Raw genomic sequence first — 13499 nt, 5'->3', positions numbered from 1 at the left:
TGACCCCATGGCATCGACCTCGACTTCGACCCCGAAGCAGCAGCAGCGCACTAGTCGCGACAACGGCATGTTCTGTCCGTCGTGCGGCCGACGACGCCGCGAAGAGATCTCATGGATGATCGAGGACCTGGACGCCATCGAGCCGGCGCCGCTCGAGTCGCAGAGGACGCCGACGAGGCTCTGCAGCTGCGAGGAAGTCGATGTCACCAGTCGCCAAGAGCGCGGCGTTCTATGGAAGTTCCGCAGCACCGACGTGAGATGGGGCACCAGCAGCTTTGTAACAACGTCCGACGACGCGATCCTGAATCTCAGGAGGCGCGCCAGCGAAACTACGGAATTTCGCTGGGAGCTGCATACCTCGAGCACCGATCTGGATCTCGTCAGGAAGACCAAGTGCAGCTGCCACAGCCTGACTCCGGAGATGAAGAAGTCAGCGGAGGCAGCGCGACGCACCGATCTCAGGAAGCATCACAGCTTCCAGGAGGTGGACAAGTGGCCGGAGAATCTGCTGATGCCGACGCACGACCTAAGGAAGCACAGCAGCGACGATACGAGATTCGCGAGGGAGGCCAAATGGCTGCAGGTGCCGGACGTGATGCGGAATCCGAAGCCCAGGTGCACCTGTCCCAAGGTGAAGACTCCGGCACCGCCGTCGCCTGTGGAACAGAAGATGCCGACGCCGAAGCCGGAGAAACCGGTGCAGAAGAAGGAAGATAAAAGACTGTACTATTCGAAATCTGTAGCGCCGGACGAGTCGGCCGTGCCGTGGGAGAAACCGGAGATGAAGAGACAGGTCAGCGAGGATCCGAGAGCGGCCAGGAAGGATAAGAGAAACCGACCGAAGCTGGAACGCTCGGCTCAGGTTAGAAGCGAAAGTTCGAAAAGATGGGGTTTCAAGGACAAGGAAAAGGATAAGGATAAGGACAAGGAAAAGGAAAAAGAAAAGGAAAAAGAGAAGGAAAAGGAAAAGGTGAGAGTCTTCAGTCCGTCGGAGAGCAAGAAGCAGATACGATCGAGATGGGCAATGAAGCCGCACGTTTCTCTGCCCGCCGAGAAGAAGACGTCAAAATGGTACAGAAGTCAGGACGAAACGAAGAGCAAAAGTCTGCGCGAGCGGCCCAAGTACAGCATACGCAGGAGCATGTCACCGGAACCGGATCCACGGCAAATGAGCAAGCTAGAGAACAGGGTCATACGGCGCCTGATCTCGCCAGAGATCAGCATCACGAACACCAAGTGGGCGCCCTACGAGGATTCGTCGCCTCTACCGACCATCGGAATGAGGAAACGCGAGCAGAAGAACATCAGCGATGTCAAGTGGACCCCGTACGACGAGTCGCCGAGCGATATCCCGATCGAGGTGATTGACGACAAGAAGTGGTCGCCCTTCCACGATGTCACACCCACCCACTGTCCGCCGCCAGAGCCAGCGACGCCCACCAAGAGCGACGACGAGGAGTTTCGGTGGCGAATCCTCAATCAAATCGCACCGTTTCCGCTCTATCAGGGCGGTTGGAAGGACGAGTCGCCGGAGAAGACGCCGCCGAAGAAGGTCACCACGCCGGACGACTTGTCGCCGCCGGTCTGGTCGCCGAGGGTCCCCGAAACACCCACCGGCAAACGGAAGAGCATCGCGCAGTCGAAGAGCATCGATCAGTCGCCCGAGTACTCGCCCACGGCTCGCAGGCCCAGCAAGCCCCGGCTAATCCGCAAAGGTGCGTTCAGAGCGAAATCGTCGGTCCCAGCCACGAATCCTTTGGAAGATAGACTGCCCCAAGGTGGGCCTCCTCCACCCAAAGCTGCGCCACCGCCGGCGGTGATAGTGCGCGCCGCTAGCGAGGACTCTAAAGCCAGACAGAAGCCCCAATTGACCAGGTCCAAGGCTCTGCTGGACGTGCCGCACGTGGACGCGATGAAGAGGTCGCTGAGCGAGGAGGGACCGCGTGTCCGTCCTCGCGAGCGTCCCAAAGCACCACCTACGAGAACCCGCAGCGAGGAAGTGTCCAAATACGACGATCCTTGGCTCAGATCAGATTCGCCCGAGATGCGCGAGTACGTCACGACGGTGTGACCGTAGCTTCCAGGAACCGACGGTGTTGGTTCCCATACTTCGTAATCGAACGCGCTTAACGAAGGCAGCTCAGCATCGTGCAAAGTCGCACGCAAACGGAGGTCGTGTTGTACAGCTTACGCGAGAGGAATTATTATTTTCTAATACATCTATATTATTATCGTGATTTTATAAAGCTATCGAATTAAAAAAAAGAAGAAGAAATAAGGTCGAACTGAAAAATAGAACGAGATGACAACCATTAAAAGGAGAGAAGTTAAAAAAAGAGGCATCCAAAATGAGTGCGCTTGACTGTTTTCCCTCGTAAGGGCCTCACGAAGAGTATACACATCTTCGGAACCACCTAAAAGACGAGAGCAAGCGCGGGCCAGAAGAAATGAACGAGAATGAACGAGCTTGAATGCGACGAGAGGGAAGAAAGGAGAGTTTCTAATATTCGCGATTCGTCCGCCATATGGACGCTGAAAACACTTCGTTGGCCTACACGAAGACTACGATGAAAGAAAATCGAAGAGAGAAGAAACTGAACGAAATCACATCGACGATTCGACGATATTATTCCCACGAAGAAGAAAAGCTAAAGGAACCGGACCGGGAGTTGGGGTCGAGGGGTCAAAAGAGGACTAACTATTATTTAAATAGAATAATAATAAATGTGAGGTTTTTCTCGTCGCGCTCGTCGAAGAGAGGAGTCTGTCTCTATTCTCTTGTCGCGCGACGCCTGAATGTTCTCAGCTCAAGACGAAGAAATTGCACGATTGCGAACGTCTGATGGATGTCGCGAACTTGTGGGAGGAGGGGGGCAAGAAGAAGAAAACGACGGTTCAATGTAGCGCGTTGATTGATAGCTCTAACGTAATTAGTATATAATACTAACGATTAAAGTATCGATTATAGGAATAATAACGATGACATGAGTCTATATAGCGATTAAAGAGAGAGAAAGATGCGTCCGATTGGGGTCGAGCGAGGTCCGCTCGATTTCGCGGATGGAAATAATGCGCGCGAAATGCTAAGTATAATTGGCATGTACGTATATTGGTATGTACGTATGTACGTACATATATGCGTTAAATTAAATGTAAAACATTTGTAACGTTCGCGAGCAACAAATATGCAAGAGAAGAGGTTATTAGCATAATCCAAAAGAAGGTGTTTCTTCTTCTTCTTCTTTCTCTTTAAGTTATTTACATAATTTAAAAGAAGAAGAAGAAGAAGCACACAAGAAGAGAGGAAAGGGAAAAAGGAAGGAAGAATTCTCTGAGATGCGCATTTTTTTGAGCGCATCGTGATCGAAGCGATCAAAATTGCCTCGTTCCAGGGGTTTAAAGCTGATTTCGAGCTGGGTATCCGCTCTCGATCCCAGAGAGTCCCTCCCAATTCGTAGCTCGACGAGGTTACGACTTCTCTTTGTTATTCGTTCTTATCTTATTTTTTTGTTTTCTTTATACGTGATATCAAGCGAGATCGTCGCCTGATCGCGACTGAATCAATTTCGTTCGTACTTCGGGCGACAATCCAGCGTGAATAGAGGAAGAAGAAATGGGAAAACGCATACTAAATATATGTGTGCGTCCCTATTGTGTGTGCCGGTGCGTGCAATATTAATTAAGGACAGTCAGTAGACAACCACGTACGAATAAATGGGGTACTAAAAGGTGAAGATGTAGAAAGCCGACAGAGTTAGGTATTCGTGAGGACGTTTCGATCATTTCTCTCTTCGGTGTTTTTTTTTTTTTTTTTTTTTTTTTTAATTTTTATTAACTCGCCACGTCGCCGCTCGCGCGAGAACATTTTATTGCTCCCTCTAAGACCCCGGGAGGATGTCTTCTCTTGAATGCATTAAGCAGGTGTGTCGTTAACAGGGGGGGGGGGGGGGGAGACGAATTAAGGACACATTAAGGACACGCGTAATTGAACTCGAGCGACGACGTTGATCAATTGGCGATTATATCCCGGCTCTCTCTCTCTTTCCCTCTCGTTGGCGGATCCGATCTCATGTCGCGCGAACTTAAGCCGCTCCTTAGAACACATAATTTTTTTTAGGATAATTCCGTAATTAGCGTAAATCGCTCATCCGATAAGAATCTGTGCGCAGAGTTTCGTATCAAGTGCTTTACTCGCTCTCTCTCTTTTTCTCTCTCTCCCTAAAAGTTCCCCTTTCGTTTCCCTCATTCATCGATCTCTATAACCGATCGATGATGAACAATTTAGTGATATTATGACTAGCGATGTAGAAGTTATAACTTGGATACTCGTAGCGAAGTATATCCGAAAGGGCGAGAATATGAGAAGCCGTTCGTTTACGTCTGCATTCCGTTATTCGCATTCCGCCTTCTAAGTGTCACGAGATCGAGCAAGATCGTCGGCGAACTTGAATCAGAAGGTTGCCACTTCTTGGGATTTGACCCAGAGTCTCTCCGGATGAAAGATGAAGAGTCTCTGTTTGGAGTTTGTTATTCATTTTTTTTTTTTTTTTTTTTTTTTGAAGATCAATTTCCGGGTCAACTGAAGCACTTAGGTGGCAACCCTGACTTGAACGTTTTTCTTAAATGTAAAGAAAAAGAAGAGAGGAAAATATAGGACTAGCAAAGACGAAGTGTTAAGAAAAATGCAAAGATCGCGCAGCGATGAAGCTCGCTTCGACGAGACTAGCCTTCTTAGACGATAGGGCTTAAGACTGATCCGACCTTTCGATATCTCGCGATGTTTCCGGATAATTACGGATCTGACGCGGGAAACTGGAACTTCGTCGGGAAAACGCACACGGGGAGGGACTTTGTCAAGTGGAAGAGAACGAAACGCGATGCATTCGAGCGAACGCGCGGCTCAAGAAGAAGATTTCCGCTCATGTATGAGCGACGCGCGCGCGAAATCGCCGCTTATACTACACATCACACACATTCACACATCCATTACATACATATACATGCATTATGCGCTACATAGTCATTCGTTTCTCCACGAGAATTACATATATATATACGTATACATATATAAATATATATATATATATATACATAAAAAATATAGTTTTCTCCCTTGTAGTGCGTACACATAGCAGTTTATTGCGGCGCGCGCGTACCATTGTATGATATTATATATATATATAGCGTAAAAAACGCGCGCGCGAGATTGAAAAAGTCGATGACAAGCGATACACCCACGTGACGCGTCGCGATCAACTGATTGGGCGACACGTGATTGACGCTGTCAAACGCGCGTTCGTTCGAATAGTATAAAGCGAGATAACTCTACGAGTCTTTCGCACATTTTGTGTGCGCGAACACGCTACTATACGGTATATAAAAACAAAATTGTGTATCCGTGCTGCCATTAGCGTTATAAAGCGGGAAAACGGAGGTACGCAGTGATGACGTATGAGGACAAGCCAAAGTATATAGTTAAAAATATACACACGAATTTATGTCCACGAAGAAACGACACACTTATATACGTATATAAAGAGAGAAAGAGAGAGAAAGTGTGTGTGTGTGTGTGTGTGTGTGAGAGAGAGGGAGAGAGAGAGAATGGTACACACAAGCGCACGCATACACGCATATATACCTTACGCTTAGTTGCGTAAATCCGTGTATACATAAAGAAAATGGGGAGAGAGAGGGGTCAAATGAGAGAAAAAAAGAGAGAAAGAGAGAGGGAGATAATTTTACAAATATCTTTTTCTTATTTCGACAGTAAGCAATACAGAGAGGGGGGATAATAAGAGAATTCGATTGATTAAATTGCGATTTTTGTATTTTTCACATATTTTTTATCGAGAACTATTTTTCAAACAATCTCTTTTGCGATCAGAAGGAGACACCATCATCGACGAGAGAGAGAGATAGATTTGTTACTGTCGAAACGAATTTAGCGAAATTGAATTAAGGGATAACCACGCGCGCGTGATCCTTTATTAACGCTCTCATTTATATTTTTCCTTAATAAGCTTATATATACGGAGTTTCGCGATTAAGTATTATATACTACACACCGATACAAATCGATAAGCATATATTCTAATTCCCAGAGTGAATTATTCCGTTTCCGCGGTGAGTGAATAATGAGTTTTAGGGTTCTTCGTGTTTGAAATAATTAATTAGCAATTATCTCTCATCCTGTGTATCATATAATCGAAGAAAACCATTTCGCATTTGGCGGCCGCGTTCATGAGTCAGTACGTATTTTAGGTATAAAAGACACATACACACACACAAACAATATATAAAGAGCGAATCTTAAATAAAGTACAGTTCTTATAGAGCTCATATGTATATTGTATTCGAATTGCGATCAAATTTGTTGTCTGAGTTTCTGAGAAAAAAAACTGTTGTTACGTTTTTAGTACTAATTCCTCTTCTTCTCAACGCAAATGATATTATTATTATTATTATTATTATTATTATTATTATTATTATTATTATTATATTTATTACGATTATATTGTAAGTATATACTATAATTAACGCTACTCAATATTACATTGTGATAACGTGAAACTCGTTTCTAGTTCGGCGCTCTTCTAGTCCCAATTAATTATTCTATTCGATACTCTCAGTCCGATACCCTCTCCTCCCTGTTTTCCTTTTCTCCCCCCCCCATCTCCCCCCTCCGCCACCGATTGTAATAATGATCTGTCAAACGATACGACGCGCGTTTTTTGCGGGATACGTAGATCTCGCGTATTATAGAGAAAAGGTGCATCCTCTGTGCAACAAATACAGTATACAATCCGTAAATATGAAGGTCAATGTTGATTTGTTTAAATAAATGTAAGTTTGAAAACCCATCGTAGTAATTTCATTCGCGCGTCATCAATAACACGCGTCGCTCTATTAAAAGTAAAAGAAATTATGCGAAGTTTGTAAATTATTCTACAATTTTTATATATTGTACATTTTTTTCTTTCTTTTTTTAATCTCCTCTGATTTGAGCAACGTATACAATCATGCATTACTTTGAAAATATCTATAATGTCCACGCAGGCATAATAAAAAAAAAAGAATTGGAATTTTTATTTTTTACAAATTGCGTTAATTAATAAATTAAAATTTAATTATATTTATAAACTCATCGCTAGCTTAAATATTAAAATGTTTAGTTATCATAATTGGTGAAAATTTCTCAAAATAATTTCTAAAAATAATATTGAAATAATAATTAATAATTAAAATTAATTTAATTAATTTAATATAAAAAGTAAAATAAAATAACAAAATTAAATAAAAAAATAAAATTAATTAATTTAAAATTAATAATTAAAATAATACTAATAATTAAAAATATATGTTAAACGTTCCTCTTTTACACTTGATCAACTGATTGTGGGTGAATGAATACAGCACCATTCATTTTGATGGAGCATTTTGTTTGTTTGACAGTTTGATCGATTATTTACTATCAGTTCAGTTATCATAAGTCGATCAACAAAATATCTACTTTATCGACCGCGAGTGATTACTCGCGGTCGATAAAGTAGATATTTTGTTGATCGACTTATGATAACTGAACTGATAGTAAATAATGGTGAATCACGCATGTGTATATGGCGAAATGTCAAAATGGCCGATCTCAACAAGGAGTTGAACGAGTATCTCCTGAACAACAAAAATGAAAAGCAGTATAAAATCGCTATTCCCTCGGTAGCGTTGCCGAAAGCGAATTTTCGCGGATGGTTCAGCAAGAATGAAGAAACGAAGGAGGACGCGGGATGGATTCAAAGATCGCAAAGAGAATGTTGTCCTACTATGGTAGTGCATTTTCTCATAACCTCGACGAATAATCGCATTAATGTCAATTAATGTTAAGTATATTCTCTTGTCAGTCGAAAAGGATTTTTAATACAAACACATGACGCGAAATTTTAATTTTAATTTTGAATTTTTTCAAATTGTCTATTGTTTGAAATTTATGTAAAAAAATATCGACAAGCTAGAAACTCAATCACTATATATTATTAGCCAAAATATTAATTATTAAATAAATGACTTACTATATGTCTTTTTTGAATTAACTAATGTAAATATATAATAATGTTATTTATATTAATAATAAAATTAATAAATAAATTATATAAATATATAATATAAATATAAAAATATTGATAATATTAATAACAATAAATATTGTATGTTCCTACATAAAATACATTGTGACATTTATGTGTTGGCAGACGAGGACGCAAAGGCTCATATCCTTTGCTGTGTGTTTCCTTCTGGGACTATTGTGCTTCTGTCTATCGGCGATTTATATTCCCGTGTTGTTATTTAAAGCGAGAAAATTTGCCCTGCTTTATTCCTTGGGGAGCCTCTTTTTTCTGATGAGGTATGTGAACATATTTTGCAAAGTATCACACATACTTATATGAGAAAAATTTTCTAACACAAGATCTCTTACAGCTTCTGTTTTTTATGGGGATCAAATTACATCAAATCATTATTCATAGCTGAGAAGAGATGTTTCACAGTATCGTACTTTGCGACATTAACGGGCACACTTTATTTCGCTTTGCACTTACAATCGACTCCTTTGACCATATTATGTGCTGTTCTACAGTTGTTAGCAATGCTGTCTTTTCTAATAAGTCATATACCAGGAGGTACAACTGGCCTTATGTTCTTTACAAGGATGTTTAAATCGTCGGTAAAGTCCAGTTTACCTGTATGATAGCATTATTTGCTCTTAGTACACTTTGTTTTATAATAAAAATGATAAAAATTAATTCCCCATCTTGCAAAGTTTTTTGACATAACATACATATTGAGACGAGTAAGGATAATGATAAAAAAAGTTTTTATATTTGTTACCATTAAGATTAATACACAGAAGACTGACTTAAATCCACAATTTGATGCAAAATAAAATTATTATACGAATTATACATTATTATACGAAGCGTATTTTTTAAGTAAAAACTTCTACAAGCTTACTTTATTTTTTTATATCGTTTCAACAGCTTCCTAATTCCATTGTCTTAAAAGTCTGCCGCCTGTGTCTTGAACCAGTTAGTAATGTCGTTCTTTAATTCGCTTTTTTTCGATATCAAAAATAAATGGAAGTCTATGATGATTATGTGGAAAGATAAAGTAAGCTTGTAAAAGTGTTTTGGCTATAATAAATTATTTTTATGTTAAGATCTTTTCTTTTATTTCAAAACGGACCTTACTTTAAAAATGCGCCTTGTATCTTCATTCAATATTATTATTGTAGAGATAAGTAAGGATTGTAGAATAATTACTTTTGTTACTGTTTTTTATTGCTACAAATTTTTAATAAGATATAAGTTTTATTTACTATTCATATAATAAATATTATTTATTAATTTACTATTACTTGTACTAATACAAGTAGGATCAGTGTTTATACATATTGTAATAATCTGTATGTAAAGAAATACATCATTATTACTAAGTATTTGTACATGATTCTCGTATTTGATTTATTCTTCTTTTTCACATTATTTAGACATATAGAAAATGTTAATTTAAAAATGTCTCTAAAGCCTCGGTGTAAAAAAACAATTTATTATAATTTCTTTTTCTTTTTACTAAATTTAGTTGCTTTTTCTCGATGATTGTTTCCCCGTACACGTTTTATTTTTAATGGTAAGTAGGTTACATCATTTCTTTTGCGCTTTTTTAGCGTAGAACTTTTTATATGTTTCAATAAATTTACAGTACTATCAATTAACTTTGATTCATTTAAAGATGGTTCGCTACTTTTTTCTGTACTCTCAGATTCACTTTTTTCTTCCTTGCAGATATTTACATATCTTGCATTTTTTAGTGTCTTTGTATTAGTAGTATTCTCATCATCGGCGGAATCAGGATCATTGCTTAGAGCTATAAATTCATCTGATTGTGTTTGTGAGACTTGAAGACTTTTGTTGACAGTTGGAGGTACAAACGCTCTTTCTTTTCGAGAAGATCTATATTTATACACATCTGTAAATATATTAACAGATCTCTCTGACTTGGAAGTAGTTGGACCATCATCCTTGCTTGTGTTCTCTATTTCACATGTTGCACTTTCCTCAGATGTTTCCTCAAACTTAAAAAGTTGAAGCGAACATCTTGGTGGCTCTATGTCATTAAAAATTTCTACCACCAATTTGTATAATACATGGAATACGTTATCTGAAGATTGCATCACATCGTTCTGCAAGTATTTAATTCTTAGAAATCTTTAAATTTTTTTATAAAAAATAAAAAATATACATTTTTGAAATAAGCTATATAATATGCATTACCTTCAAAGCAAAAGCTGCTGTAGCAAATCCAATCTTTTGCAACGTAATTATTTTCAAAACGGGCAACAGAAGAACGGGTATTTTTTTATTCTGAGCCATGACAACAATATGTTTAATGAGAAGCGGTTCGACGTTGGCATCTAATAAAACGCAGCATACAATGTTCTTTTCTAAAGCTCGAGTGATTGCATTAATACCTAAGATTACAGACTTCCTAAAATTCAAAAATATAAATTATAATTCAATTTTAATTTTTCAACTCATATTTTTTCTAATATATATTGTAATATTACACAAAGTATTTACAATATATTTCTGTCAAACTTGGCATTTTCTTTTTCTAATGCTTCTTTTACAACCGATATACGTTTTTCTTTCGGTATCTGTCTAAGCATAAATCCAGGAATTTTATATCTTGGCTGTTTTATTAAGGGTAATAATCTATAAATAAGTTTCAACATTAAAATAATATTTCTTTCATAATTATTCGTATTATTTTAAATTATACTTACTTATCCATAAGAGTTACCAATGTTGAATGATTATCTATGTTTACAGTTGGCCTAGAAAGAATTGTGTAATAAAAAATGTACAATTGTGCGTTGTAAAACTTGGGAAAATTATTAGAATTAAAAAAATTAATATTTAGCAATTTTATCATTAATAACCTATTACAAACTTGTACTCGAAATTAATGCATCAGGTGATAACATACCAGAAATTCTCTGCAGGCTGCGCCAAAATATTCCTTAGACCCTTGGCAGGTCCTTTTTTAGCCGATAAGCTCTGCCTCTGCTGCTTCTTCGTTAATACTGGAGTATTCATGACAGACGTATGATTGATTTATATTTTGACAAATAAAATGATAATTATATTTTTCACTATTTTTTTAAATATCGATGCATCAAGATATAAAGGGTTTTACACTAGAAATGCAGAACTGAAGTCTAAATAATTTTTACGAATTATTATTTTCGTAAAAAAATTCTCTCGCAGCCTATAAAGATATTATTAAACTGCATACAATTCTTGTAATCTGTTAAATTAAATTGTAAACAGAACGATGTGCTAAACGTGTTTGCGCTCCTCCATAACCTAACCTAACCTAACCTAACCCTTAACCAGTGTTGCCAATTTCAGGGGCGAGCCGCGGCGGGTGGTGGGGGGAGCGGCGTGGTGGGGGCTCGGGGGTGCGCGCGCCGTTTCGTCACGTGACTGCGTCACGTGGTTTGACGGCTGCGCAGAGGTGGGGGTGGGGGGCACACCAAACTACGTGACGCACTACGTGACGCACCACGTGACGCGGTCACGTGACGAAACGGCGCGCGTACCTCCCAGCCCCCACCACGCCTCTCCCCCCACCACCCGCCGCCGCCTGCTCACGGCTCGCCCCTGAAATTGGCATCACTGCCCCTAACCCTAACTCTAACTCTAACCTAAAATATATTTGTTACGTCATCGGTGATGCGAATAAGATAGGTCTTTACTTATTTAAGTATTTGTGCTGGAATCTTTTTAAATGATATATAAAGAACCGAAGAAAAACAGATGTATAATTTGTCAGGCAAACAAACCAGACAATATTCAATATAAGGCAATATTTCATCAAAGAGAAAAATAAACATTTGTAGGTTATTTTAAATAATAATATTTTTCTTTTAATTATATACATATATATATTTTTTTTTAAAGTTATTTTAATATATATTTTTATAAGTGTTGTTTTAAATAATCATAGTATATTTCTCATTTAAAACATTCTTATTTAATATATATATATATATTTCTTATTACAGTATTCTTAATATATATATTTAATATAGTCTTATTTAATATAATATTCATATTTCTTTTTACTAATCACATTTCTTTAATAATGAACAAATATTTGTACTTTTATGCTATTCTTTCTCTCTCTCTCTCTCTCTCTCTCTCTCTTTCTCATGCACTCTGCTTTCAGCCAAAACCTTCTTGACATATCTATCAACCAGTATAAAAGTGTGATAATATTCACATGAGTAAAAGTATGGACGCCTTGTCAGAAGAAATCGACGATTTGTTGCTGCATAAATTAGAATTAATGGAAGAGAAGGTTCGTGGAACTGTACAAATGGAAACATTGCTGAGAGACGGTCACATCGAGTTGGCTAAAGCGAAATATATCCGTGGAAAGGAGAACATCAGTATTCTACAGGTTCCAAACAACGAAGACACAGTAACATCTTTGTTTGACTTGGAAACTAGTGTAACGAATGATAATGACGAAAATGCTGCGCCAAGTTTTGATATAAGTTTGAAAAAATTAAGCAACGAGATAGATGGACCGAAAGATCCTGTAAAATGGTTCGGTGTCCTGGTCCCACAAAATTTGAGAAACAGTCAGAAACGTTTTCAGGAATCCATCTATTTTGCTGCGAAGATAGCAAATGTACAAGCAGAACTTAATTCTGTACTCTCCAAGCTTAAGGCATTACATCTCCAAAAGGACAGTTTATGCTCTCCAAATGGTATTAAAACATAGTCAATGGATAAAACATCCTTAGAAATTGTACTATATAATTGTACTATATAATTTATAGTTTAATATTTAAAAAAGTAATACTATGCAATGTCAAATCACACATAAATATAATCAAAAAATATATCTTCTTCAGATGATAAATTATAAATCCTAAAGGTGCAGAAAATTTATTTTAAGTAACACATATACATATATATAAAATTTGCTTTACACAGTATATTATTCTTTAATTGTACTATAATTTCTTTCCTATGTTGTATAATTATAAGAAAAATCTAATAATGAAAAAAAATATATATATCTTTAATTATATCGAGAGAAAAATAAAAAAATATACAAAAATTTATTCAATAAGCACATAATTTAATTTAATAAGATATAAATATTATGTATACGTAGATTAAGAAAAAAAATTTGTTCTATATTCAAAGATGTATATGTAATTATTACATAAATAATTTATTATATAAATAAGAAAAAACTTTTCCTATCATGCGTGCGTAGTTCACTATATAATATAAAACACATATTTTAAATACAGAATACATTTTTTTCTCTATAAACAAATATAATAAAATTATTTAATTATATATATATATATATATATATATATATCTTATAGATATATATATATATATATATAATTAAATATCGATATA

At 37.6% G+C, this 13499-nt stretch overlaps 4 protein-coding genes across 4 annotated transcripts; 3 read left to right on the top strand and 1 right to left on the bottom strand.

Annotated features, from left to right (window-relative positions):
- Positions 1–7: 7 nt before the first annotated feature.
- Positions 8–6858, top strand: LOC145936939 (uncharacterized). The gene has a single exon (XM_083039618.1). The coding sequence runs from the start codon at positions 8–10 to the stop codon at positions 2069–2071; it is 2064 nt and encodes a 687-aa protein (XP_082895744.1). The 3' UTR covers positions 2072–6858.
- A 762-nt stretch (positions 6859–7620) lies between these two features.
- Positions 7621–9204, top strand: LOC145937300 (vesicle transport protein SFT2C). The gene is made up of 3 exons (XM_083040273.1): positions 7621–7821; positions 8244–8395; positions 8470–9204. Exons 1-3 carry the CDS (start codon positions 7633–7635, stop codon positions 8735–8737), a joined length of 609 nt encoding a protein of 202 aa, XP_082896399.1. The 5' UTR covers positions 7621–7632; the 3' UTR covers positions 8738–9204.
- Positions 9205–9391: 187 nt separating this feature from the next.
- Positions 9392–11407, bottom strand: LOC145937299 (uncharacterized). The gene is made up of 5 exons (XM_083040272.1): positions 11035–11407; positions 10832–10882; positions 10626–10760; positions 10320–10533; positions 9392–10228 (listed from the first exon to the last, which is right to left on the bottom strand). Exons 1-5 carry the CDS (start codon positions 11142–11144, stop codon positions 9596–9598), a joined length of 1143 nt encoding a protein of 380 aa, XP_082896398.1. The 5' UTR covers positions 11145–11407; the 3' UTR covers positions 9392–9595.
- Positions 11408–11737: 330 nt separating this feature from the next.
- Positions 11738–13158, top strand: LOC145937058 (vacuolar ATPase assembly protein VMA22). The gene is made up of 2 exons (XM_083039850.1): positions 11738–11946; positions 12280–13158. Exon 2 carries the CDS (start codon positions 12334–12336, stop codon positions 12838–12840), a length of 507 nt encoding a protein of 168 aa, XP_082895976.1. The 5' UTR covers positions 11738–11946; positions 12280–12333; the 3' UTR covers positions 12841–13158.
- Positions 13159–13499: the final 341 nt, after the last annotated feature.

The sequence above is a fragment of the Prenolepis imparis genome, unplaced genomic scaffold (genome assembly GCF_030444845.1).
Source record: "Prenolepis imparis isolate NDT839.2.m4 unplaced genomic scaffold, iyPreImpa1.0 SCAF_6, whole genome shotgun sequence".
In the NCBI taxonomy this organism is placed as follows: Eukaryota; Metazoa; Arthropoda; class Insecta; order Hymenoptera; family Formicidae; genus Prenolepis; species Prenolepis imparis.
This window is presented reverse-complemented; position numbering and strand designations above follow the sequence as displayed.

What these genes read in the sequence shown, in the direction of transcription:
- LOC145936939 (XM_083039618.1), top strand. Translation starts at nt 8, where the DNA reads ATGGCATCGACCTCGACTTCGACCCCGAAGCAGCAGCAGCGCACTAGT.
- LOC145937300 (XM_083040273.1), top strand. Translation starts at nt 7,633, where the DNA reads ATGGCCGATCTCAACAAGGAGTTGAACGAGTATCTCCTGAACAACAAA. An exon ending in GAGAATGTTGTCCTACTATG is followed by an intron (nt 7,822 to 8,243) that starts GTAGTGCATTTT and finishes ATGTGTTGGCAG; the next exon opens with ACGAGGACGCAAAGGCTCAT. An exon ending in AGCCTCTTTTTTCTGATGAG is followed by an intron (nt 8,396 to 8,469) that starts GTATGTGAACAT and finishes GATCTCTTACAG; the next exon opens with CTTCTGTTTTTTATGGGGAT.
- LOC145937299 (XM_083040272.1), bottom strand. Translation starts at nt 11,144, where the DNA reads ATGAATACTCCAGTATTAACGAAGAAGCAGCAGAGGCAGAGCTTATCG. An exon ending in CAGCCTGCAGAGAATTTCTG is followed by an intron (nt 10,883 to 11,034) that starts GTATGTTATCAC and finishes AATTCTTTCTAG; the next exon opens with GCCAACTGTAAACATAGATA. An exon ending in TTGGTAACTCTTATGGATAA is followed by an intron (nt 10,761 to 10,831) that starts GTAAGTATAATT and finishes ACTTATTTATAG; the next exon opens with ATTATTACCCTTAATAAAAC.
- LOC145937058 (XM_083039850.1), top strand. Translation starts at nt 12,334, where the DNA reads ATGAGTAAAAGTATGGACGCCTTGTCAGAAGAAATCGACGATTTGTTG.